The following is a 27500-nucleotide window of genomic DNA, read 5'->3' as shown; positions in this document are numbered from 1 at the left end:
GGAGTGTCCGATGGTACAAAATACCCAGGCAGGTGCTTAGTTTTGGTGGGGCTGATGGTAAGGCCCCAGCTCTTAGTGGCACGCTCCAGTCTCAGCAGCAGCGTCTCCAACTCCGCCTCTGAATGAGCAGCTATTACCAAATCATCGGCACACACAACGTGGTTGAGCAATAGGGAGCCATCCCTTGACCGCACCCGGGCATCGATCAGCCTCCCATTGGCATCCTGGGTGTACACCCACCACCGGAGTGGAAGAATGGCAGGCGCATCTTACAGATGACTAGTCGATGGTCAGTGGGCAGATCAGCTCCACGGTAGGTCCTGGTGTCAAGGACATGGGCTCGCATCCGCTGGTCCGTCACTATGTAGTCCAGCAGATGTTCTTGCTTGGACCCGGCATGCATCCATGATGTTGTGTGGATGCGCCGATGCCGGAACAGCGTGTTGGTAATTACAAGCCCATGGGCTGCACAAAAATCTAGCAGCCTCCTGCCGTTGTTATTGAGCTGATCTGGCCCATGCCCTCCAATCACTCCAGACCAGATGGCAGCATCATGATCAACTCGGGCATTGAAGTCACCCAACATGATGACTCTATCCAGAGGGGCCACTTTAGCCAGCACCTGTGACAGGAGGTCATAGAAGGCATCTGACTCATCGGCTTTGCCTGCATCCCTCCACGGATGTTCGTCTTCGGTGGGAGCATAAGTAACCACGACCACCATTCCTCGCCTCCGATTGATGGGAAGGCGAGCCCAAAGTAACCTGGGGCTTACAGCTTCCCACACCTCACCGCCACGCTCCCACGCCCCCTTCATTCTTTTGTTCAGAAGAAGAGCCACACCCTGTTGTTTGGCAGTCTGCTGCCCCGAGTAGAGGACTGTCCACCCCTCATGGTGGCAGGAGCCAGAGCCGGTCCACCGGACCTCCTGAATGCCACAGAGATCCAGGCGGTACCGGTCCAGCTCCCGACAGAGGAGTGGCAGCCTCTCCTCTGCAGTGAGCGTTCGAACATTCCACGTGGCCACACGAATCGGCTTTTCGTTGTTTCTGGAGGAGCCCCAAGGGTAGGTATTCAATCTCCTGGCTCCGCCAATTGGGGTTTGGCCAGGAGACGTCATAGACGCCTGGCCCCCCGGGGCCTCCGGCACAAGCTTATTAGTTACATATTTCAGTTTAATTCGTGGTTTCGTGGTAATTAATTGAAGGTGAAGGGGTTACCAGCCCCTCGCACCCGTCCAGAGCCCCCGTTTAGCCCCTGTGGTGGACACAGACGCCATGAGGGGAGGAGCCAATCAAAATTGGATCTCCCCCCACAGCACTGTCCACGACAGAGTTGCCCGTCCGGCACCGCGAGGAGGTAGGGGGTTGTTTTGCCGGACACACACACACACAGTGACACACACAGTGACATACAGACACACACAGTGACACACACACACACAGTGACACACAGTCACACACACAATGACACACACAGTGACACACACAGTGACACACACACAGTGACACACACACACACAGTGACACACACAGTGACACAGTGACACACACAGTGACACACACAGTGACACACACAGTGACACAGTGACACACACAGTGACACAGTGACACACACAGTGACACACACAGTGACACACACACACACAGTGACACACACACACACACAGTGACACAGTGACACACACACAGTGACACAGTGACACACACAGTGACACAGTGACACACACAGTGACACACACACAGTGACACACGCACAGTGACACACACAGTGACACAGTGACACACACAGTGACACAGTGACACACACAGTGACACACACACAGTGACACACACAGTGACACACACACAGTGACACAGTGACACACACACAGTGACACACACAGTCACACAGTGACACAGTGACACACACACAGTGACACACACAGACACACACACAGAGACACACACAGTGACACACACACAGTGACACACACAGTCACACAGTGACAGTGACACACACAGTGACACAGTGACACACACAGTGACACAGTGACACACGGACAAGGTCATGACCCCCTTCGCCCCCTCTCTCCCCCCCTGCCCCCCTCCCCCAGTACCGCAACTTGCGCGTGGACTCAACTCTCTTGGAAACGAGACGGCGGTTGGAGAAAGAAGGAGGGGTAAGTCGTGCAGTGCACCTAGCCTGGTACAGCACCCACAGACTCAGCACTGCCATAGACTCAGCACTGTCATAGACTCAGCACTGTCACCCACAGACTCAGCACTGTCATAGACTCAGCACTGTCATAGACTCAGCACTGTCACCCATAGACTCAGCACTGTCATAGACTCAGCACTGTCATAGACTCAGCACTGTCATAGATTCAGCACTGTCACCCATAGACTCAGCACTGTCATAGACTCAGCACTGTCATAGACTCAGCACTGTCATAGACTCAGCACTGTCATAGACTCAGCACTGTCATAGACTCAGCACTGCCACCCATAGACTCAGCACTGTCACCCATAGACTCAGCACTGTCATAGACTCAGCACTGTCATAGACTCAGCACTGCCACCCATAGACTCAGCACTGTCACCCATAGACTCAGCACTGTCATAGACTCAGCACTGTCACCCATAGACTCAGCACTGTCACCCATAGACTCAGCACTGTCACCCATAGACTCAGCACTGTCACCCATAGACTCAGCACTGTCATAGACTCAGCACTGTCACCCATAGACTCAGCACTGTCATAGACTCAGCACTGCCATAGACTCAGCACTGTCATAGACTCAGCACTGTCATAGACTCAGCACTGTCACCCATAGACTCAGCACTGTCATAGACTCAGCACTGTCATAGACTCAGCACTGTCATAGACTCAGCACTGTCATAGACTCAGCACTGTCATAGACTCAGCACTGCCACCCATAGACTCAGCACTGTCACCCATAGACTCAGCACTGTCATAGACTCAGCACTGTCATAGACTCAGCACTGTCACCCATAGACTCAGCACTGTCACCCATAGACTCAGCACTGTCATAGACTCAGCACTGCCATAGACTCAGCACTGTCATAGACTCAGCACTGTCACCCATAGACTCAGCACTGCCATACACTCAGCACTGTCATAGACTCAGCACTGTCACCCATAGACTCAGCACTGTCATAGACTCAGCACTGTCACCCATAGACTCAGCACTGTCATAGACTCAGCACTGTCACCCATAGACTCAGCACTGTCATAGACTCAGCACTGCCATAGACTCAGCACTGCCACCCATAGACTCAGCACTGTCATAGACTCAGCACTGTCATAGACTCAGCACTGTCACCCATAGACTCAGCACTGTCATAGACTCAGCACTGTCATAGACTCAGCACTGTCATAGACTCAGCACTGTCACCCATAGACTCAGCACTGTCATAGACTCAGCACTGCCATAGACTCAGCACTGTCACCCATAGACTCAGCACTGTCATAGACTCAGCACTGTCACCCATAGACTCAGCACTGTCATAGACTCAGCACTGTCACCCATAGACTCAGCACTGTCATAGACTCAGCACTGCCATAGACTCAGCACTGTCATAGACTCAGCACTGTCACCCATAGACTCAGCACTGTCATAGACTCAGCACTGTCACCCATAGACTCAGCACTGTCACCCATAGACTCAGCACTGTCACCCATAGACTCAGCACTGTCATAGACTCAGCACTGTCATAGACTCAGCACTGTCATAGACTCAGCACTGTCATAGACTCAGCACTGCCATAGACTCAGCACTGTCACCCACAGACTCAGCACTGTCATAGACTCAGCACTGTCACCCATAGACTCAGCACTGTCACCCATAGACTCAGCACTGTCACCCATAGACTCAGCACTGCCATAGACTCAGCACTGTCACCCATAGACTCAGCACTGCCACCCATAGACTCAGCACTGTCATAGACTCAGCACTGTCACCCATAGACTCAGCACTGTCATAGACTCAGCACTGTCACCCATAGACTCAGCACTGTCATAGACTCAGCACTGTCATAGACTCAGCACTGTCACCCATAGACTCAGCACTGTCATAGACTCAGCACTGTCATAGACTCAGCACTGTCATAGACTCAGCACTGTCATAGACTCAGCACTGTCACCCATAGACTCAGCACTGTCACCCATAGACTCAGCACTGTCATAGACTCAACACTGTCACCCATAGACTCAGCATTGTCACCCATAGACTCAGCACTGTCACCCATAGACTCAACACTGCCACCCATAGACTCAGCACTGTCATAGACTCAGCACTGTCACCCATAGACTCAGCACTGTCATAGACTCAGCACTGTCACCCATAGACTCAACACTGTCACCCATAGACTCAGCACTGTCACCCATAGACTCAGCACTGTCATAGACTCAGCACTGTCATAGACTCAGCACTGCCACCCATAGACTCAGCACTGTCATAGACTCAGCACTGTCATAGACTCAGCACTGTCATAGACTCAGCACTGTCATAGACTCAGCACTGTCACCCATAGACTCAGCACTGTCACCCATAGACTCAGCACTGTCATAGACTCAGCACTGTCACCCATAGACTCAGCACTGTCATAGACTCAGCACTGTCACCCATAGACTCAGCACTGTCATAGACTCAGCACTGTCATAGACTCAGCACTGTCACCCACAGACTCAGCACTGTCATAGACTCAGCACTGTCATAGACTCAGCACTGTCATAGACTCAGCACTGTCACCCACAGACTCAGCACTGTCATAGACTCAGCACTGTCATAGACTCAGCACTGTCATAGACTCAGCACTGTCATAGACTCAGCACTGTCATAGACTCAGCACTGCCATAGACTCAGCACTGCCATAGACTCAGCACTGCCATAGACTCAGCACTGCCATAGACTCAGCACTGCCATAGACTCAGCACTGCCATAGACTCAGCACTGTCACCCATAGACTCAGCACTGTCATAGACTCAGCACTGCCACCCATAGACTCAGCACTGCCATAGACTCAGCACTGTCACCCACAGACTCAGCACTGCCATAGACTCAGCACTGTCACCCATAGACTCAGCACTGTCACCCATAGACTCAGCACTGTCACCCATAGACTCAGCACTGTCATAGACTCAGCACTGCCATAGACTCAGCACTGCCATAGACTCAGCACTGTCATAGACTCAGCACTGTCATAGACTCAGCACTGCCACCCATAGACTCAGCACTGTCACCCATAGACTCAGCACTGTCATAGACTCAGCACTGTCATAGACTCAGCACTGTCATAGACTCAGCACTGTCACCCATAGACTCAGCACTGTCATAGACTCAGCACTGTCATAGACTCAGCACTGTCATAGACTCAGCACTGTCATAGACTCAGCACTGTCATAGACTCAGCACTGTCACCCATAGACTCAGCACTGTCATAGACTCAGCACTGCCACCCATAGACTCAGCACTGTCATAGACTCAGCACTGCCATAGACTCAGCACTGTCATAGACTCAGCACTGTCACCCATAGACTCAGCACTGCCACCCATAGACTCAGCACTGTCATAGACTCAGCACTGTCATAGACTCAGCACTGTCACCCATAGACTCAGCACTGTCATAGACTCAGCACTGTCATAGACTCAGCACTGTCACCCATAGACTCAGCACTGTCACCCATAGACTCAGCACTGTCACCCATAGACTCAGCACTGTCATAGACTCAGCACTGTCATAGACTCAGCACTGTCACCCATAGACTCAGCACTGTCACCCATAGACTCAGCACTGTCACCCATAGACTCAGCACTGTCACCCATAGACTCAGCACTGTCATAGACTCAGCACTGTCACCCATAGACTCAGCACTGTCACCCATAGACTCAGCACTGTCATAGACTCAACACTGTCACCCATAGACTCAGCATTGTCACCCATAGACTCAGCACTGTCACCCATAGACTCAACACTGCCACCCATAGACTCAGCACTGTCATAGACTCAGCACTGTCACCCATAGACTCAGCACTGTCATAGACTCAGCACTGTCACCCATAGACTCAACACTGTCACCCATAGACTCAGCACTGTCACCCATAGACTCAGCACTGTCATAGACTCAGCACTGTCATAGACTCAGCACTGCCACCCATAGACTCAGCACTGTCATAGACTCAGCACTGTCATAGACTCAGCACTGTCATAGACTCAGCACTGTCATAGACTCAGCACTGTCATAGACTCAGCACTGTCACCCATAGACTCAGCACTGTCACCCATAGACTCAGCACTGTCATAGACTCAGCACTGTCACCCATAGACTCAGCACTGTCATAGACTCAGCACTGTCACCCATAGACTCAGCACTGTCATAGACTCAGCACTGTCATAGACTCAGCACTGTCACCCACAGACTCAGCACTGTCATAGACTCAGCACTGTCATAGACTCAGCACTGTCATAGACTCAGCACTGTCACCCACAGACTCAGCACTGTCATAGACTCAGCACTGTCATAGACTCAGCACTGTCATAGACTCAGCACTGTCATAGACTCAGCACTGTCATAGACTCAGCACTGCCATAGACTCAGCACTGCCATAGACTCAGCACTGCCATAGACTCAGCACTGCCATAGACTCAGCACTGCCATAGACTCAGCACTGCCATAGACTCAGCACTGTCACCCATAGACTCAGCACTGTCATAGACTCAGCACTGCCACCCATAGACTCAGCACTGCCATAGACTCAGCACTGTCACCCACAGACTCAGCACTGCCATAGACTCAGCACTGTCACCCATAGACTCAGCACTGTCACCCATAGACTCAGCACTGTCACCCATAGACTCAGCACTGTCATAGACTCAGCACTGCCATAGACTCAGCACTGCCATAGACTCAGCACTGTCATAGACTCAGCACTGTCATAGACTCAGCACTGCCACCCATAGACTCAGCACTGTCACCCATAGACTCAGCACTGTCATAGACTCAGCACTGTCATAGACTCAGCACTGTCATAGACTCAGCACTGTCACCCATAGACTCAGCACTGTCATAGACTCAGCACTGTCATAGACTCAGCACTGTCATAGACTCAGCACTGTCATAGACTCAGCACTGTCATAGACTCAGCACTGTCACCCATAGACTCAGCACTGTCATAGACTCAGCACTGCCACCCATAGACTCAGCACTGTCATAGACTCAGCACTGCCATAGACTCAGCACTGTCATAGACTCAGCACTGTCACCCATAGACTCAGCACTGCCACCCATAGACTCAGCACTGTCATAGACTCAGCACTGTCATAGACTCAGCACTGTCACCCATAGACTCAGCACTGTCATAGATTCAGCACTGTCATAGACTCAGCACTGTCACCCATAGACTCAGCACTGTCACCCATAGACTCAGCACTGTCACCCATAGACTCAGCACTGTCATAGACTCAGCACTGTCATAGACTCAGCACTGTCACCCATAGACTCAGCACTGTCACCCATAGACTCAGCACTGTCACCCATAGACTCAGCACTGTCACCCATAGACTCAGCACTGTCATAGACTCAGCACTGTCACCCATAGACTCAGCACTGTCATAGACTCAGCACTGTCACCCATAGACTCAGCACTGTCACCCATAGACTCAGCACTGTCATAGACTCAGCACTGTCACCCACAGACTCAGCACTGCCACCCATAGACTCAGCACTGTCATAGACTCAGCACTGTCATAGACTCAGCACTGTCATAGACTCAGCACTGTCACCCATAGACTCAGCACTGTCATAGACTCAGCACTGTCATAGACTCAGCACTGTCATAGACTCAGCACTGTCACCCATAGACTCAGCACTGCCACCCATAGACTCAGCACTGTCATAGACTCAGCACTGTCACCCATAGACTCAGCACTGTCACCCATAGACTCAGCACTGTCATAGACTCAGCACTGTCATAGACTCAGCACTGTCATAGACTCAGCACTGTCACCCATAGACTCAGCACTGTCACCCATAGACTCAGCACTGTCACCCATAGACTCAGCACTGTCATAGACTCAGCACTGCCACCCATAGACTCAGCACTGTCACCCATAGACTCAGCACTGTCATAGACTCAGCACTGCCACCCATAGACTCAGCACTGTCATAGACTCACCACTGTCATAGACTCAGCACTGTCACCCATAGACTCAGCACTGTCACCCATAGACTCAGCACTGCCACCCATAGACTCAGCACTGCCATAGACTCAGCACTGTCATAGACTCAGCACTGTCATAGACTCAGCACTGTCACCCATAGACTCAGCACTGTCATAGACTCAGCACTGTCACCCATAGACTCAGCACTGTCATAGACTCAGCACTGCCATAGACTCAGCACTGCCATAGACTCAGCACTGTCATAGACTCAGCACTGTCATAGACTCAGCACTGCCACCCATAGACTCAGCACTGTCACCCATAGACTCAGCACTGTCATAGACTCAGCACTGTCATAGACTCAGCACTGTCATAGACTCAGCACTGTCACCCATAGACTCAGCACTGTCATAGACTCAGCACTGTCATAGACTCAGCACTGTCATAGACTCAGCACTGTCATAGACTCAGCACTGTCATAGACTCAGCACTGTCACCCATAGACTCAGCACTGTCATAGACTCAGCACTGCCACCCATAGACTCAGCACTGTCATAGACTCAGCACTGCCATAGACTCAGCACTGTCATAGACTCAGCACTGTCACCCATAGACTCAGCACTGCCACCCATAGACTCAGCACTGTCATAGACTCAGCACTGTCATAGACTCAGCACTGTCACCCATAGACTCAGCACTGTCATAGACTCAGCACTGTCATAGACTCAGCACTGTCACCCATAGACTCAGCACTGTCACCCATAGACTCAGCACTGTCACCCATAGACTCAGCACTGTCATAGACTCAGCACTGTCATAGACTCAGCACTGTCACCCATAGACTCAGCACTGTCACCCATAGACTCAGCACTGTCACCCATAGACTCAGCACTGTCACCCATAGACTCAGCACTGTCATAGACTCAGCACTGTCACCCATAGACTCAGCACTGTCATAGACTCAGCACTGTCACCCATAGACTCAGCACTGTCACCCATAGACTCAGCACTGTCATAGACTCAGCACTGTCACCCACAGACTCAGCACTGCCACCCATAGACTCAGCACTGTCATAGACTCAGCACTGTCATAGACTCAGCACTGTCATAGACTCAGCACTGTCACCCATAGACTCAGCACTGTCATAGACTCAGCACTGTCATAGACTCAGCACTGTCATAGACTCAGCACTGTCACCCATAGACTCAGCACTGCCACCCATAGACTCAGCACTGTCATAGACTCAGCACTGTCACCCATAGACTCAGCACTGTCACCCATAGACTCAGCACTGTCATAGACTCAGCACTGTCATAGACTCAGCACTGTCATAGACTCAGCACTGTCACCCATAGACTCAGCACTGTCACCCATAGACTCAGCACTGTCACCCATAGACTCAGCACTGTCATAGACTCAGCACTGCCACCCATAGACTCAGCACTGTCACCCATAGACTCAGCACTGTCATAGACTCAGCACTGCCACCCATAGACTCAGCACTGTCATAGACTCACCACTGTCATAGACTCAGCACTGTCACCCATAGACTCAGCACTGTCACCCATAGACTCAGCACTGCCACCCATAGACTCAGCACTGCCATAGACTCAGCACTGTCATAGACTCAGCACTGTCATAGACTCAGCACTGTCACCCATAGACTCAGCACTGTCATAGACTCAGCACTGTCACCCATAGACTCAGCACTGTCATAGACTCAGCACTGCCACCCATAGACTCAGCACTGCCACCCATAGACTCAGCACTGTCACCCATACACTCAGCACTGCCATAGACTCAGCACTGTCACCCATAGACTCAGCACTGTCATAGACTCAGCACTGTCATAGACTCAGCACTGTCACCCATAGACTCAGCACTGTCATAGACTCAGCACTGTCACCCATAGACTCAGCACTGCCATAGACTCACCACTGTCACCCATAGACTCAGCACTGTCACCCAGACTCAGCACTGCCACCCATAGACTCAGCACTGCCACCCATAGACTCAGCACTGCCATAGACTCAGCACTGTCACCCATAGACTCAGCACTGTCATAGACTCAGCACTGTCACCCATAGACTCAGCACTGTCACCCATAGACTCAGCACTGCCACCCATAGACTCAGCACTGTCATAGACTCAGCACTGTCATAGACTCAGCACTGTCATAGACTCAGCACTGTCACCCATAGACTCAGCACTGTCATAGACTCAGCACTGTCACCCATAGACTCAGCACTGTCACCCATAGACTCAGCACTGTCATAGACTCAACACTGTCATAGACTCAGCACTGTCATAGACTCAACACTGTCACCCACAGACTCAGCACTGTCATAGACTCAACACTGTCACCCATAGACTCAGCACTGTCACCCATAGACTCAGCACTGTCATAGACTCAGCACTGTCATAGACTCAGCACTGTCATAGACTCAGCACTGTCATAGACTCAGCACTGTCACCCATAGACTCAGCACTGTCATAGACTCAGCACTGCCACCCATAGACTCAGCACTGTCACCCATAGACTCAGCACTGTCATAGACTCAGCACTGTCATAGACTCAGCACTGCCACCCATAGACTCAGCACTACCACCCATAGACTCAGCACTGTCATAGACTCAGCACTGTCACCCATAGACTCAGCACTGTCATAGACTCAGCACTGTCATAGACTCAGCACTGTCATAGACTCAGCACTGTCATAGACTCAGCACTGTCATAGACTCAGCACTGTCACCCATAGACTCAGCACTGTCATAGACTCAGCACTGTCATAGACTCAGCACTGTCATAGACTCAGCACTGTCATAGACTCAGCACTGTCACCCATAGACTCAGCACTGTCATAGACTCAGCACTGTCATAGACTCAGCACTGTCATAGACTCAGCACTGTTATAGACTCAGCACTGTCATAGACTCAGCACTGTCACCCATAGACTCAGCACTGTCATAGACTCAGCACTGTCATAGACTCAGCACTGTCATAGACTCAGCACTGTCATAGACTCAGCACTGTCACCCATAGACTCAGCACTGTCATAGACTCAGCACTGTCATAGACTCAGCACTGTCATAGACTCAGCACTGTCACCCATAGACTCAGCACTGTCATAGACTCAGCACTGTCATAGACTCAGCACTGTCATAGACTCAGCACTGTCATAGACTCAGCACTGTCACCCATAGACTCAGCACTGCCATAGACTCAGCACTGTCATAGACTCAGCACTGTCACTCATAGACTCAGCACTGTCATAGACTCAGCACTGTCATAGCCTCAGCACTGTCATAGACTCAGCACTGTCACCCATAGACTCAGCACTGTCACCCATAGACTCAGCACTGTCACCCATAGACTCAGCACTGTCACCCATAGACTCAGCACTGTCATAGACTCAGCACTGTCATAGACTCAGCACTGCCACCCATAGACTCAGCACTGTCACCCATAGACTCAGCACTGTCACCCATAGACTCAGCACTGTCATAGACTCAGCACTGTCATAGACTCAGCACTGTCACCCATAGACTCAGCACTGTCATAGACTCAGCACTGTCATAGACTCAGCACTGTCATAGACTCAGCACTGTCACCCACAGACTCAGCACTGTCATAGACTCAGCACTGTCACCCATAGACTCAGCACTGTCACCCATAGACTCAGCACTGTCATAGACTCAGCACTGTCACCCATAGACTCAGCACTGTCATAGACTCAGCACTGCCACCCATAGACTCAGCACTGTCATAGACTCAGCACTGTCACCCATAGACTCAGCACTGTCATAGACTCAGCACTGTCACCCATAGACTCAGCACTGTCATAGACTCAGCACTGTCACCCATAGACTCAGCACTGTCATAGACTCAGCACTGTCACCCATAGACTCAGCACTGTCACCCATAGACTCAGCACTGTCATAGACTCAGCACTGTCATAGACTCAGCACTGTCACCCATAGACTCAGCACTGTCATAGACTCAGCACTGTCATAGACTCAGCACTGTCATAGACTCAGCACTGTCACCCATAGACTCAGCACTGTCACCCATAGACTCAGCACTGTCATAGACTCAGCACTGTCATAGACTCAGCACTGTCACCCATAGACTCAGCACTGTCACCCATAGACTCAGCACTGTAATAGACTCAGCACTGTCATAGACTCAGCACTGCCACCCATAGACTCAGCACTGTCACTCATAGACTCAGCACTGTCATAGACTCAGCACTGCCACCCATAGACTCAGCACTGTCATAGACTCAGCACTGCCACCCATAGACTCAGCACTGTCACCCATAGACTCAGCACTGCCACCCATAGACTCAGCACTGCCACCCATAGACTCAGCACTGTCACCCATAGACTCAGCACTGTCATAGACTCAGCACTGCCATAGACTCAGCACTGTCATAGACTCAGCACTGTCACCCATAGACTCAGCACTGCCACCCATAGACTCAGCACTGTCACCCATAGACTCAGCACTGTCACCCATAGACTCAGCACTGTCACCCATAGACTCAGCACTGTCATAGACTCAGCACTGTCATAGACTCAGCACTGCCACCTATAGACTCAGCACTGTCATAGACTCAGCACTGTCATAGACTCAGCACTGTCACCCATAGACTCAGCACTGTCATAGACTCAGCACTGTCACCCATAGACTCAGCACTGTCATAGACTCAGAACTGTCATAGACTCAGCACTGTTATAGACTCAGCACTGCCACCCATAGACTCAGCACTGTCATAGACTCAGCACTGTCATAGACTCAGCACTGTCACCCATAGACTCAGCACTGTCATAGACTCAGCACTGCCACCCATAGACTCAGCACTGCCACCCATAGACTCAGCACTGTCACTCATAGACTCAGCACTGTCACCCATAGACTCAGCACTGTCATAGACTCAGCACTGCCACCCATAGACTCAGCACTGTCACCCATAGACTCAGCACTGTCATAGACTCAGCACTGCCACCCATAGACTCAGCACTGCCACCCATAGACTCAGCACTGCCATAGACTCAGCACTGTCATAGACTCAGCACTGTCACCCATAGACTCAGCACTGTCATAGACTCAGCACTGCCACCCATAGACTCAGCACTGTCATAGACTCAGCACTGTCATAGACTCAGCACTGTCACCCATAGACTCAGCACTGTCATAGACTCAGCACTGTCACCCATAGACTCAGCACTGTCATAGACTCAGCACTGTCATAGACTCAGCACTGTCACCCATAGACTCAGCACTGTCATAGACTCAGCACTGTCATAGACTCAGCACTGTCACCCATAGACTCAGCACTGTCATAGACTCAGCACTGTCACCCATAGACTCAGCACTGTCATAGACTCAGCACTGTCATAGACTCAGCACTGTCACCCATAGACTCAGCACTGTCATAGACTCAGCACTGTCACCCATAGACTCAGCACTGTCATAGACTCAGCACTGTCATAGACTCAGCACTGTCACCCATAGACTAACATTAGGTTTTTGTCTTTGTTACACAACACCCACCCACACCCCCCCACCCACCGACTCACTCACCCACTCACCCACCCACCAACTCACCCACCCACCAACTCACCCACTCACTCACTCATCCACTCACTCACTCACCCACCAACCCACCCACCGACTCACTCACTCACCCCTCCACTCACTCACCCACCTACCAACCCACTCACCCATCCACCCACCCACTCACCAACCCACCCACCCACTCACTCCTACACCCACCCACTCACTCCTACACCCACCCACTCACTCCTACACCCACCCACTCACTCACCCACCAACCAACCCACCCACCCACCCACCAACCAACCCACCCACCAACCCACCCACCAACCCACCCACTCACCCACCAACCCAACCACCCACCCACCAACCAACCCACCCACCAACCAACCCACCTACCAACCCACCCACCAACCAACCCACCCACCAACCAACCCACCCACCAACCAACCAACCCACCAACCCAACCCACCCACCAACCAACCCACCAACCCAACTCACCCACCAACCCACCCTCCAACCCACCCTCCACCCACCAACCAACCCACCCACCCACCAACCAACCCACCAACCCACCCACCCACCCAACCCACCCCTCCACCCACCAACCCACCCACCTACCAACCCACCCACCAACCAACCAACCCACCCACCCACCAACCAACCCACCAACCCACATACCAACCCACCCACCAACCAACCCACCCATCCACCAACCCTCCCACTCACTCACCCACCCACCAACCCACCCTTCCACCCACCAACCAACCCACCAACCCACATACCAACCCACCCACCAACCCACCCACCAACCAACCCACCCATCCACCAACCCTCCCACTCACTCACCCACCCACCAACCCACCCCTCCACCCACCAACCCACCAACCCACCCACCAACCAACCCACCCACCAACCAACCAACCCACCAACCCAACCCACCCACCAACCAACCAACCCACCAACCCAACTCACCCACCAACCCACCCTCCAACCCACCCTCCACCCACCAACCAACCCACCCACCCACCAACCAACCCACCCACCCACCCAACCCACCCCTCCACCCACCAACCCACCCACCTACCAACCCACCCACCAACCAACCAACCCACCCACCCACCAACCAACCCACCAACCCACATACCAACCCACCCACCAACCAACCCACCCATCCACCAACCCTCCCACTCACTCACCCACCCACCAACCCACCCTTCCACCAACCCACCAACCCACATACCAACCCACCCACCAACCCACCCACCAACCAACCCACCCATCCACCAACCCTCCCACTCACTCACCCACCCACCAACCCACCCCTCCACCCACCAACCCACCCACCCACCCACCAACCCACCCACCCACCCACCAACCCACCCACCCACCTTTTCCCCCCACCACAGATGCCAGCCCGCTGTAGAAGTCTCCTGAGCATCCACCCACCAGCCCCACCACCACCTCTCCCCACCAACCCCCCACTAGTCACCACCACGGCCTTCCTGTCCGGTCTTGTGACGCCTTCCACGGTCGCTGCCGTCGCCCCAGAGACGCTAAGGCGGATCAGAGACTACATAGCACAGGCCCTGGTGCGGATGAAATCCCTGGAGGGGCAAGTAAGGAGTATTCCACTGATGCAGGTGAGTAGTGTATAGTGTAGTGTAGTAGTGTATAGTGTAGTAGTGTATAGTGTAGTGTAGTAGTGTATAGTGTAGTGTAGTAGTGTATAGCACAGGCCCTGGTGCGGATGAGATCCCTGGAGGGGCAAGTAAGGAGTATTCCACTCATGCAGGTGAGTAGTGTATAGTGTAGTGTAGTAGTGTATAGTGTAGTAGTGTATAGTGTAGTGTAGTAGTGTATAGCACAGGCCCTGGTGCGGATGAGATCCCTAGAGGGGCAAGTAAGGAGTATTCCACTCATGCAGGTGAGTAGTGTATAGTGTAGTGTAGTAGTGTATAGTGTAGTGTAGTAGTGTATAGTGTAGTAGTGTATAGTGTAGTGTAGTAGTGTATAGCACAGGCCCTGGTGCGGATGAGATCCCTGGAGGGGCAAGTAAGGAGTATTCCACTGATGCAGGTGAGTAGTGTATAGTGTAGTGTAGTAGTGTATAGTGTAGTGTAGTAGTGTATAGTGTAGTGTAGTAGTGTATAGTGTAGTAGTGTATAGTATAGTAGTGTAGTGTAGTAGTGTATAGTGTAGTAGTGTATAGTGTAGTGTAGTAGTGTATAGTGTAGTAGTGTAGTGTAGTAGTGTATAGTGTAGTGTAGTAGTGTATAGTGTAGTGTAGTAGTGTATAGTGTAGTGTAGTAGTGTATAGTGTAGTAGTGTATAGTGTAGTGTAGTAGTGTATAGTGTAGTGTATAGTGTAGTAGTGTATAGTGTAGTAGTGTATAGTGTAGTAGTGTATAGTGTAGTAGTGTATAGTGTAGTGTAGTAGTGTATAGCACAGGCCCTGGTGCGGATGAGATCCCTGGAGGGGCAAGTAAGGAGTATTCCACTGATGCAGGTGAGTAGTGTATAGTGTAGTGTAGTAGTGTATAGTGTAGTGTAGTAGTGTATAGTGTAGTAGTGTATAGTGTAGTGTAGTAGTGTAGTGTAGTAGTGTATAGTGTAGTAGTGTATAGTGTAGTAGTGTATAGTGTAGTAGTGTATAGTGTAGTGTAGTAGTGTATAGTGTAGTAGTGTATAGTGTAGTAGTGTATAGTGTAGTGTATAGTAGTGTATAGTGTAGTAGTGTATAGTGTAGTAGTGTATAGTGTATAGCACAGGCCCTGGTGCGGATGAGATCCCTGGAGGGGCAAGTAAGGAGTATTCCACTCATGCAGGTGAGTAGTGTATAGTGTAGTGTAGTAGTGTATAGTGTAGTGTAGTAGTGTGGTAGTGTATAGTGTAGTGTAGTAGCGTATAGCACAGGCCCTGGTGCGGATGAGATCCCTGGAGGGGCAAGTAAGGAGTATTCCACTCATGCAGGTGAGTAGTGTATAGTGTAGTGTAGTAGTGTATAGTGTAGTGTAGTAGTGTATAGTGTAGTAGTGTATAGTGTAGTGTAGTAGTGTATAGTGTAGTTGTGTATAGTGTAGCAGTGTATAGTGTAGTGTAGTAGTGTATAGTGTAGTGTAGTAGTGTATAGTGTAGTGTAGTAGTGTATAGTGTAGTGTAGTAGTGTATAGTGTAGTGTAGTAGTGTATAGCACAGGCCCTGGTGCGGATGAGATCCCTGGAGGGGCAAGTAAGGAGTATTCCACTGATGCAGGTGAGTAGTGTATAGTGTAGTGTAGTAGTGTATAGTGTAGTGTAGTAGTGTATAGTGTAGTAGTGTATAGTGTAGTGTAGTAGTGTATAGTGTAGTTGTGTATAGTGTAGCAGTGTATAGTGTAGTGTAGTAGTGTATAGTGTAGTGTAGTAGTGTATAGTGTAGTAGTGTATAGTGTGGTAGTGTATAGTGTAGTGTAGTAGTGTATAGCACAGGCCCTGGTGCGGATGAGATCCCTGGAGGGGCAAGTAAGGAGTATTCCACTGATGCAGGTGAGTAGTGTATAGTGTAGTGTAGTAGTGTATAGTGTAGTAGTGTATAGTGTAGTGTAGTAGTGTATAGCACAGGCCCTGGTGCGGATGAGATCCCTGGAGGGGCAAGTAAGGAGTATTCCACTGATGCAGGTGAGTAGTGTATAGTGTAGTGTAGTAGTGTATAGTGTAGTGTAGTAGTGTATAGTGTAGTAGTGTATAGTGTAGTGTAGTAGTGTATAGTGTAGTAGTGTATAGTGTAGTGTAGTAGTGTATAGCACAGGCCCTGGTGCGGATGAGATCCCTAGAGGGGCAAGTAAGGAGTATTCCACTCATGCAGGTGAGTAGTGTATAGTGTAGTGTAGTAGTGTATAGTGTAGTAGTGTATAGTGTAGTAGTGTATAGTGTAGTGTAGTAGTGTATAGTGTAGTGTAGTAGTGTATAGTGTAGTAGTGTATAGTGTAGTGTAGTAGTGTATAGCACAGGCCCTGGTGCGGATGAAATCCCTGGAGGGGCAAGTAAGGAGTATTCCACTGATGCAGGTGAGTAGTGTATAGTGTAGTGTAGTAGTGTATAGTGTAGTGTAGTAGTGTATAGTGTAGTAGTGTATAGTGTAGTGTATAGTGTAGTAGTGTATAGTGTAGTAGTGTATAGTGTAGTAGTGTAGTAGTGTATAGTGTAGTGTAGTAGTGTATAGCACAGGCCCTGGTGTGGATGAGATCCCTGGAGGGGCAAGTAAGGAGTATTCCACTGATGCAGGTGAGTAGTGTATAGTGTAGTGTAGTAGTGTATAGTGTAGTAGTGTATAGTGTAGTAGTGTAGTGTAGTAGTGTATAGTGTAGTAGTGTATAGTGTAGTGTAGTAGTGTATAGTGTAGTAGTGTATAGTATAGTAGTGTAGTAGTGTATAGTGTAGTAGTGTATAGTGTAGTGTAGTAGTGTATAGCACAGGCCCTGGTGCGGATGAGATCCCTAGAGGGGCAAGTAAGGAGTATTCCACTCATGCAGGTGAGTAGTGTATAGTGTAGTGTAGTAGTGTATAGTGTAGTAGTGTATAGTGTATAGTGTAGTAGTGTATAGTGTAGTAGTGTATAGTGTAGTAGTGTATAGTGTAGTGTAGTAGTGTATAGTGTAGTGTAGTAGTGTAGTAGTGTATAGTGTAGTAGTGTATAGTGTAGTAGTGTATAGTGTAGTAGTGTATAGTGTAGTAGTGTATAGTGTAGTAGTGTATAGTGTAGTGTATAGTGTAGTGTAGTAGTGTATAGTGTAGTGTAGTAGTGTATAGTGTAGTGTAGTAGTGTATAGTGTAGTGTAGTAGTGTATAGTGTAGTAGTGTATAGTGTAGTAGTGTATAGTGTAGTGTAGTAGTGTATAGCACAGGCCCTGGTGCGGATGAGATCCCTGGAGGGGCAAGTAAGGAGTATTCCACTGATGCAGGTGAGTAGTGTATAGTGTAGTGTAGTAGTGTATAGTGTAGTGTAGTAGTGTATAGTGTGGTAGTGTATAGTGTAGTAGTGTATAGTGTAGTAGTGTATAGTGTAGTAGTGTATAGTGTAGTGTATAGTGTAGTGTAGTAGTGTATAGTGTAGTAGTGTATAGTGTAGTAGTGTATAGTGTAGTAGTGTATAGTGTAGTAGTGTATAGTGTAGTAGTGTATAGTGTAGTAGTGTATAGAGTATAGTGTAGTAGTGTATAGTATAGTGTAGTAGTGTATAGTGTAGTAGTGTAGTAGTAGTGTATAGTGTAGTAGTGTATAGTGTAGTAGTGTATAGTGTAGTAGTGTATAGTGTAGTAGTGTATAGTGTAGTAGTGTATAGTGTAGTAGTGTATAGTGTAGTAGTGTATAGTGTAGTAGTGTATAGTGTAGTGTATAGTGCAGTAGTGTATAGTGTAGTGTATAGTGTAGTGTATAGTGTAGTGTATAGTGTAGTAGTGTATAGTGTAGTGTATAGTGTAGTGTATAGTGTAGTAGTGTATAGTGTAGTGTATAGTGTAGTAGTGTATAGTGTAGTAGTGTATAGTGTAGTGTATAGTGTAGTAGTGTATAGTGTAGTAGTGTATAGTGTAGTGTATAGTGTAGTGTATAGTGTAGTAGTGTAGTGTATAGTGTAGTGTATAGTGTAGTAGTGTATAGTGTAGTAGTGTATAGTGTAGTGTATAGTGTAGTAGTGTATAGTGTAGTAGTGTATAGTGTAGTAGTGTATAGTGTAGTGTAGTGTATAGTGTAGTGTATAGTGTAGTGTATAGTGTAGTGTATAGTGTAGTAGTGTATAGTATATAGTGTAGTAGTGTATAGTGTAGTAGTGTATAGTGTAGTGTATAGTGTAGTGTATAGTGTAGTGTATAGTGTAGTGTATAGTGTAGTAGTGTATAGTATAGTGTATAGTGTAGTGTATAGTATAGTGTAGTGTATAGTGTGGTGTATAGTATAGTGTAGTGTATAGTGTAGTAGTGTATAGTGTAGTAGTGTAGTGTATAGTGTAGTAGTGTATAGTGTAGTGTATAGTGTAGTGTATAATGTGCCACGTGGTCTCTGATGCCCCCCAGGTGAAGATTTCCGTGCTGCAGGAGGAACGGAGGCGCTTGACCGCGTCGCTCAACGCCGCTACACAACGCCCCGAGGCCAAGTTCAACTCCGGCCCGGGGTTCCGTGGTGGTGGTGATGGTGGTGGTGGAGGTGGTGGTGATGGTGGTGGTGGAGGTGGTGGTGGTGATGGTGGTGGTGGAGGTGGTGGTGGTGGTGGTGATGGTGGTGGTGACCTCGGGGCTGAGATGAAGGCGCTGGGCGAGGTGGTGAAGGCACTGGAGAAAGTGGAGGAGGTGAGAGAAAGAGAGGGAGGGAGAGCCACTCACTCACTCAGTCACTCACTCACTCAGTCACTCACTCACCCAGTCACTCACTCAGTCAGTCACTCACTCACTCACCCACTCACTCACTCACCCACTCACTCACCCAGTCACTCACTCAGTCACTCACTCAGTCAGTCACTCACTCACCCACTCACTCACTCACCCACTCACCCACTCACTCACTCTGTCACTCACTCACCCACTCACTCACTCAACCACCCACTCACTCACTCACCCACTCACTCAGTCAGTCACTCACTCAGTCACTCACTCACTCAACCATCCACTCACTCAGTCACTCACTCACTCACTCACCCACTCACTCACTCACCCACTCAACCACTCACTCACTCACCCACTCACTCACCAACTCACTCACTCAGTCACTCACTCACTCAACCACCCACTCACTCACTCACTCAACCACCCACTCACTCACTCACTCACCCCCCACTCAACCACTCACCCTCTCACTCACTCACCCACTCACTCACCCACTCAACCACTCACTCAACCACCCACTCACTCACTCACCCCCCACTCAACCACTCACCCTCTCACCCACTCACTCACCCACTCACTCACCCACTCACTCACTCAGTCAGTCACTCACTCACTCAGTCACTCACTCACTCAACCACCCACTCAGTCACTCACTCAACCACCCACTCACTCAACCACCCACTCAACCACCCACTCACTCAACCACCCACTCAACCACTCACTCACTCAACCACCCACTCACTCACCCCCCACTCAACCACTCACCCTCTCACCCACTCACTCACTCAGTCACTCACTCAGTCACTCACTCACTCAACCACCCACTCAGTCACTCACTCACTCAGTCACTCACTCACTCAACCACTCACTCACTCAACCACTCACCCTCTCACCCACTCACCCTGCCCCCCACGTCTCCTCAGCCTCACTCCACCACCACCGCCACCACCACCGCCGCCGCGTGGGGCTCAGCGGACGATCGTCTCCGCCTCGAGTCGCGCATCGCAGCCCTGGAGCTGCAGCTGCGCGTGGAGCGCCACCGGCACGGGCGGAGCCTCGCCCCGGTCGCCGTTGCTCACAAGTCGACGGGGGTCACGCCGGCCCTGCTGGGCATCGTCGACGGGGCCTCGGACCAGCCTGGCCTCGCCCGGGCCCTGCCGGCCCTCAGCCGGGCGACGCCTTCTAGGCCAGGGCAGGCTCCGCCGGGGCCCGACAACCAGGCCTCGCCTTCTAGGCCAGGGCAGGCTCCGCCGGGCCCCGACAACCAGGCCTCGCCTTCTAGGCCAGGGCAGGCTCCGCCGGGCCCAGACAACCAGGCCTCGCCTTCTAGGCCAGGGCAGGCTCCGCCGGGCCCAGGCAGCCAGGCCTCGCCTTCTAGGCCAGGGCAGGCTCCGCCGGGCCCCGACAACCAGGCCTCGCCTTCTAGGCTAGGGCAGGCTTCGCCGGGCCCGGGCCGGGCCTCCGCGAGTCCGCAGCGGGCGCCCTCGGCGCGGAGCGCTATCGATCGGTCCCAAACGGGTCGGGGCCAGGCGTCAGCGAGTCAGGGCGAGGCCCGGGGCGGTCCCAGCCCAGGCTCGCCGGGCACCACGGAGCCGGCGTTGGCCTCGTTCGGGGACGGGGCCCCCGATGGGACCGACTGCGGGCGGTCTAAAGTCGGCCGGGAGCAGGGGACGCTGGAGTCCGTGCCGGGCCCGGCTTGGGCTGGGCCAGACGAGACCTCGTGCGTGAGCGCCCTGGAGCAGGCCTGGCCCGGCCGAGGGCGCCCTCTGCCGGCCCCGAGCAACGCCTTCGCCCTCGCCGGCGGCTGGGAGCGGTCGGGGCGTGGCCTGGACGCTGGAGGAGCTCCCCGGCGGTCCGTCGCCACGACGACTGGTCCAGAGCAGGCCTCGTCCGTGACCTGCCTCGACCTGGGCCCAGTTCAGGCTTCTTTGGTTAGGTCAGATCAGGCTGCTCTAGCTAGGCCCGACCAGGCCTCAGCCATGTCCTGGCCCGACCTGGGCCCTGCTCAGGCTTCTTTTGCTAGGCCAGTTCAGGCTTCTCCAGCTAGGCCAGACCAGGCCTCAGCCATGACCTGGCCCGACCTGGGCCCTGCTCAGGCTTCTTTTGCTAGGCCAGTTCAGGCTTCTCCAGCTAGGCCAGACCAGACCTCAGCCATGACCTGGCCCGACCTAGGCCTAGCTCAGGCTTCTCCAGCTAGGCCGGACAAGGCCTCAGCCATGACCTGGCCTGACCTAGGCCCTGTTCAGGCTTCTCCAGCTAGGCCCGACCAGGCCTCAGCCATGACCTGGTCCGAGCTGGGCCCAGTTCAGGCTTCTTTGGCTAGGCCAGAACAGGCCTCAACCATGACCTGCCTCGACCTGGGCCCAGTTCAGGCTTCTCCAGCTATGCCAGACCAGGCCTCGTCCATTACCTGCCTCGACCTGGGCCCAGTTCAGGCTTCTCCAGCTAGGCCCGACCAGGCCTCAACCATGACCTGGCCCGACCTAGGCCCAGTTCAGGCTTCTCCAGCTAGGCCCGACCAGGCCTCAGCCATGACCTGGGCCGACCTGGGCCCAGTTCAGGCTTCTCCAGCTAGGCCAGTTCAGGCTTCTCCAGCTAGGCCAGAACAGGCCTCGTCAATTACCTGCCTCGACCTTGGCCCAGTTCAGGCTTCTCCAGCTAGGCCAGAACAGGCCTCAACCATGACCTGGCCCGACCTAAGCCCAGTTCAGGCTTCTCCAGCTAGGCCCGACCAGGCCTCAACCATGACCTGGCCCGACCTAGGCCCAGTTCAGGCTTCTTCGGCTAGGCCAGTTCAGGCTTCTTTGGCTAGGCCAGACCAGGCCTCGTCCATTACCTGCCTCGACCTGGGCCCAGTTCAGGCTTCTTTGGCTAGGCCCGACCAGGCCTCAACCATGACCTGGCCCGACCTAGGCCCAGTTCAAGCTTCTCCAGCTAGGCCCGACCAGGCCTCAGCCATGACCTGGCCCGACCTGGGCCCAGTTCAGGCTTCTCCAGCTAGGCCAGTTCAGGCTTCTCCAGCTAGGCCAGAACAGGCCTCGTCAATTACCTGCCTCGACCTGGGCCCAGTTCAGGCTTCTCCGGCTAGGCCCGACCAGGCCTCAACCATGACCTGCCTCGACCTGGGCCCAGTTCAGGCTTCTCCAGCTAGGCCCGACCAGGCCTCGTCCGCCCCCGTCTGGCGCCCCAGCGACACGGCGGTGCCTATTCTGGAGTCCCCGTCACCAAACGGCGGTGATGGTGGGGGTAGTGGTGGTGATGATGATGATGGCAGTGGTGGTGGTGATGGTGATGACGGTGGTGGTGGTGGTGAGGATGGTGATGGTGGTGATGATGGTGGTGGTGGCGGAGTCTCAGAGCTCCGCTTCACGGAGGAGGGCTGCCCCGATGCTTCGGTGGTCTGGGAGATGGCAGCAGGGGAAGCGAGCGACGCGATTGGCCAGGTCGCTGGGTCAGCTGACGCCCGGCGCCAAATGGGAGGGGGAGGTGAGCGGGCGAGGCTGAAGGTGCCACTCACCACGTTACTCACCAACTCACCCACCCACTCGCCACCTTACTCACCAACTCACCCACCCACTCACCACCTTACTCACCCACCCACCACCTTACTCACCAACTCACCCACCCACTCACCACCTTACCAACTCACCACCTTACTCACCAACTCACCCACCCACTCACCACCTTACTCACCCACTCACCACCTTACTCACCCACCCACCACCTTACTCACCCACCACCTTACCCACCCACTTACCCACCCACTCACCCACCCACTCACCCACCCACTCACCAACTCACCCACTCACTCATCCACTCACCACCTTACTCACCCACCCACTCACCCACCCACTCACCCACCCACTCACTCACTCACCCACTCACTCACCCACCCACTCACCCACCCACTCACCCACCCACCCATCCACTCACCACCTTACTCACCCACTCACCCACCCACTCACCACCTTACCCACCCACTCACCCACCCACCCACTCACTCACCCACCCACCCACTCACTCACCCACCCACCCACTCACTCATCCACTCACCACCTTACCCACCCACTCACCCACGCACTCACCACCTTACCCACCCACTCACCACCTTACCCACTCACCCACCCACTCACCCACTCACCCACTCACTCACCCACCCACTCACCCACTCACTCACCCACTCACCCACTCACTCACCCACTCACCCACTCACTCACCCACCCACCCACTCACCCACCCACTCGCCCACTCACTCACCCACTCGCTCACTCAGTCACCCACCCACCCACCCACTCACTCACCCACTCACCCACCCACTCACTCACCCACCCACCCACTCACTCACCCACCCACTCACTCACTCATCCACTCACCACCTTACCCACCCACTCACCCACCCACTCACCACCTTACCCACCCACTCACCACCTTACCCACTCACCCACCCACCCACTCACCCATTCACCCACTCACTCACCCACTCACTCACTCACCCACTCACCCACCCACCCACTCACCCACTCACTCACCCACCCACCCACTCATCCACCCACCCACTCACTCACCCACCCACCCACTCACTCACTCACCCACCCACTCACCCACCCACTCACCCACCCACCCACTCACTCACCCACTCACCCACCCACTCACCCACCCACTCACCAACCCCCCCCCCCCCCACCGACGTTGACACAGGCACAGCCGCGGCTCCACAGACGCCTCTGAGGTCGATCATGAAGAGGGGCGGAGCTCGCAAGGACCCCGCGGCTGCCTCGGGCGTCCACAGGAAGAGCCTCAAGTTCATGGACGCCAACGGAGGGTGAGGTGCCCTCCTCTTCCTGTCTAGTCCCCGCCCCTTCCTGTATAGTCCCCGCCCCTTTCACATTTAGTTCCCGCCCCTTCATGTACAGTCCCCACCTTTTCCTGTCTAGTTTCCGCCCCTTCCTGTATAGTCCCCGCCCCTTTCACATATAGTTCCCGCCCCTTCATGTACAGTCCCCGCCTTTTCCTGTTTAGTCCCCGCCCCTTCATGTATAGCCCCCGCCCTTTCCTGTCTAGTCCCCGACCTTTCCTGTCTAGTCCCCGCCCTTTCCTGTCTAGTCCCTTCCTCTTCCTGTCTGGTCCCCTCCCCTTCCTGTCTAGTCCCCTCCCCTTCCTGTCTAGTCCCCGCCCCTTTTTGTCGAGTCCCTGCCCCTTCCTGCCAAGTCTTATTCCTCTCTCATCGCCCATTTCCTGTCCAATCCCCGCCCCTTCCTGTCTAGTCCCCTCCCCTTCCTGTCTAGTCCCCTCCTCTTCCTGTCGAGTCCCCGCCCCTCTTTCTAGGCCCCTCCCCTTCCTGACACACAGAGACACTGAGACAGAAAGAGACACTCACAGAGAGCGAGAGACACACACACACAGACACACACACAGACACAACAACAACAACAACCGCCATTCGCCACTAAGTGGCGGTGACGTCACCACGACGCTTGTGCCAGGCTATGTGCACCCTGAGGCCACGTGAAGTGTCGAACGCCCGCTGGCAGGAGGTCACGGGGCAGACCCAGGTGCCACGGGTCGACTGACTGAGATGACTGGCTGATGCACCACCTGTGCCCCCTACTGTGCCAACCTGCTGTGCTTTAGCCACCCGGCGCTCCGCTCGCTGTTGTGAGCGTCGCTCCTCCGCCCTCCGTTGTTGTTGGAGGGCGACTGCCTCCAACTGCCCAGTAGCATCCTTCACGAGCCTCCTCCACAGAGGCCGATCTTGACACCGCTGGTACCAGTCATCGGCAAGTCCACTCAGCTCCACGTCCTCCTGTACCACGTCACTCCATCTCTTCTCTAGCCCGTGCCGCGCCCGCTTAGCCCCCTCAATCCGGCCAAACAAAAGCTGTTTCGGCATGCGGTGGCTGGGCATGCGGGCTACATGACCCAGCCATCGCAGCCTTGCCTGCCGGAGGAGCTCACCGATGGGACCCTGCCCAGATCTTTCAAGGATTTGTGAGTTCCTCACACAATCCAGTCTGGTTAAACCCAGGATGGATCGTAGGCAGGCCAGCCTAAATGTTTCTAACCGGCGAAGATGTTCCATTAGGGGGGTCCACGTTTCGCAAGCGTAGAGTAGGGAGGGAATGACCGTGGCCGAGAAGACCTGAAGCTTAGTGCGGAGCGACAGACCAGGTAGCTTCCACACAGCGTTACGCAACCGATGAAAAGATATTGCCGCTCGACTGATTCGGAGTGAGACCTCTGCTGTTAAACTGGAGCCAGTCATAAGCACACTGCCCAGGTATGGGAAACTCTCCACTCTCTCCACAACTGCCCCATCACCGATTGGGAGTTGTGGGGGTGGAGTGTCCGATGGTACAAAATACCCAGGCAGGTGCTTAGTTTTGGTGGGGCTGATGGTAAGGCCCCACCTCTTAGTGGCACGCTCCAGTCTCAGCAGCAGCGTCTCCAACTCCTCCTCTGACTGAGCAGCTATTACCAAGTCATCAGCATACATAACGTGGTTGAGCAATAGGGAGCCATCCCTTGACCGCACCCGGGCATCGATTAGCCTCCCATTATATCTGTACCATATGGAGATTCCCCCGGTACAGCTATTGAAGGCTTCACGAACTACGTGGTCAAAATAGATGTTAAATAATGTGGGAGCCAGAGGACATCCCTGTAGCACCCCAAGGTGTACAGGGAATGGCTCTGACTCCCGGCCACGTAGTTTTACCCGGGCCCGCTCACCATCATGAAGGTCCTTAATGATCGTGAGCAGAGGTTCAGGTACTCCAAAAGCAGGAAGAACGACCCAGAGCCCAGGCCTACTGATGGTATCATAGGCCTTGACCAGGTCAATAAAGCAGAGATGTAGGTCTTGTTGGAATTCCCTACACCTCTGCTGTAGCAGACGGACAGAAAATATGGCATCTGTGCAGGACCGCCCTTTCCTGAAACCGCATTGGGGCTCCGCAAGCCTCTCCTCAGCGTGCCTGGCAAGGCGATGCTGAATAATCCTTGCCAGGACCTTTCCCGGCACACTGAGGAGTGAGATGCCCCTGTAGTTGTTACAGTCTGTGCGGTCCCCCTTCTTAAAAAGGGGAACCACCAGGGCATCCTTCCAATCCTGCGGAACCCATCCAGTGGTCCAGACTGTTGTTATGATGTCATATAGGGCAGTCTGTGCACAAACGCCACCCTCCCTCAGCATTTCGCTTGGGAGATCATCTCTGCCCGCTGCCTTTCCTGGTCTCAGACTCCGGATCGCCTTCAATACTTCCTCAGCAGATGGCACCTCAGCCAGCCACTCACAGGGGGTGACTTCATCCAATATTTGAGGCACCGCAGCCTCAGCAGGGTCATCCTCACTTTGTGCCACGATGTTTTCCTGGCTGAGGGATTTTCCCTCCCCCAGGACCTCACAGAAATGCTCAGCAA

The 27500-nt window shown here is 52.8% G+C and overlaps 1 protein-coding gene across 5 annotated transcripts in view; it reads left to right on the top strand.

Moving 5' to 3' along the window:
• LOC116938340 (uncharacterized) overlaps nucleotides 1-27500 on the top strand; it is a 49502-nt gene that overhangs the window by 18154 nt on the left and 3848 nt on the right. The window contains exons 5-9 of one of the 5 annotated variants that reach the window (XM_076057930.1): nucleotides 2096-2161; nucleotides 15133-15366; nucleotides 19776-20048; nucleotides 21005-23567; nucleotides 24780-24903. In XM_076057930.1, coding sequence (XP_075914045.1) covers nucleotides 2096-2161; nucleotides 15133-15366; nucleotides 19776-20048; nucleotides 21005-23567; nucleotides 24780-24903 — 3260 coding nt within the window. Of the gene's footprint in view, nucleotides 1-2095; nucleotides 2162-15132; nucleotides 15367-16651; nucleotides 16697-17608; nucleotides 17772-17914; nucleotides 18237-18258; nucleotides 18666-19775; nucleotides 20049-21004; nucleotides 23568-24779; nucleotides 24904-27500 lie in introns of those variants that run through there. The other 4 variants (XM_076057934.1, XM_076057933.1, XM_076057932.1 and 1 more) reach the window with 4 other exon arrangements.

The sequence above is a fragment of the Petromyzon marinus genome, chromosome 85, assembly GCF_048934315.1.
Source record: "Petromyzon marinus isolate PM22_M1 ecotype Great Lakes invasive population chromosome 85, UKy_Petmar_22M1.pri1.0, whole genome shotgun sequence".
Lineage (NCBI taxonomy): Eukaryota > Metazoa > Chordata > Hyperoartia > Petromyzontiformes > Petromyzontidae > Petromyzon > Petromyzon marinus.
This window is presented reverse-complemented; position numbering and strand designations above follow the sequence as displayed.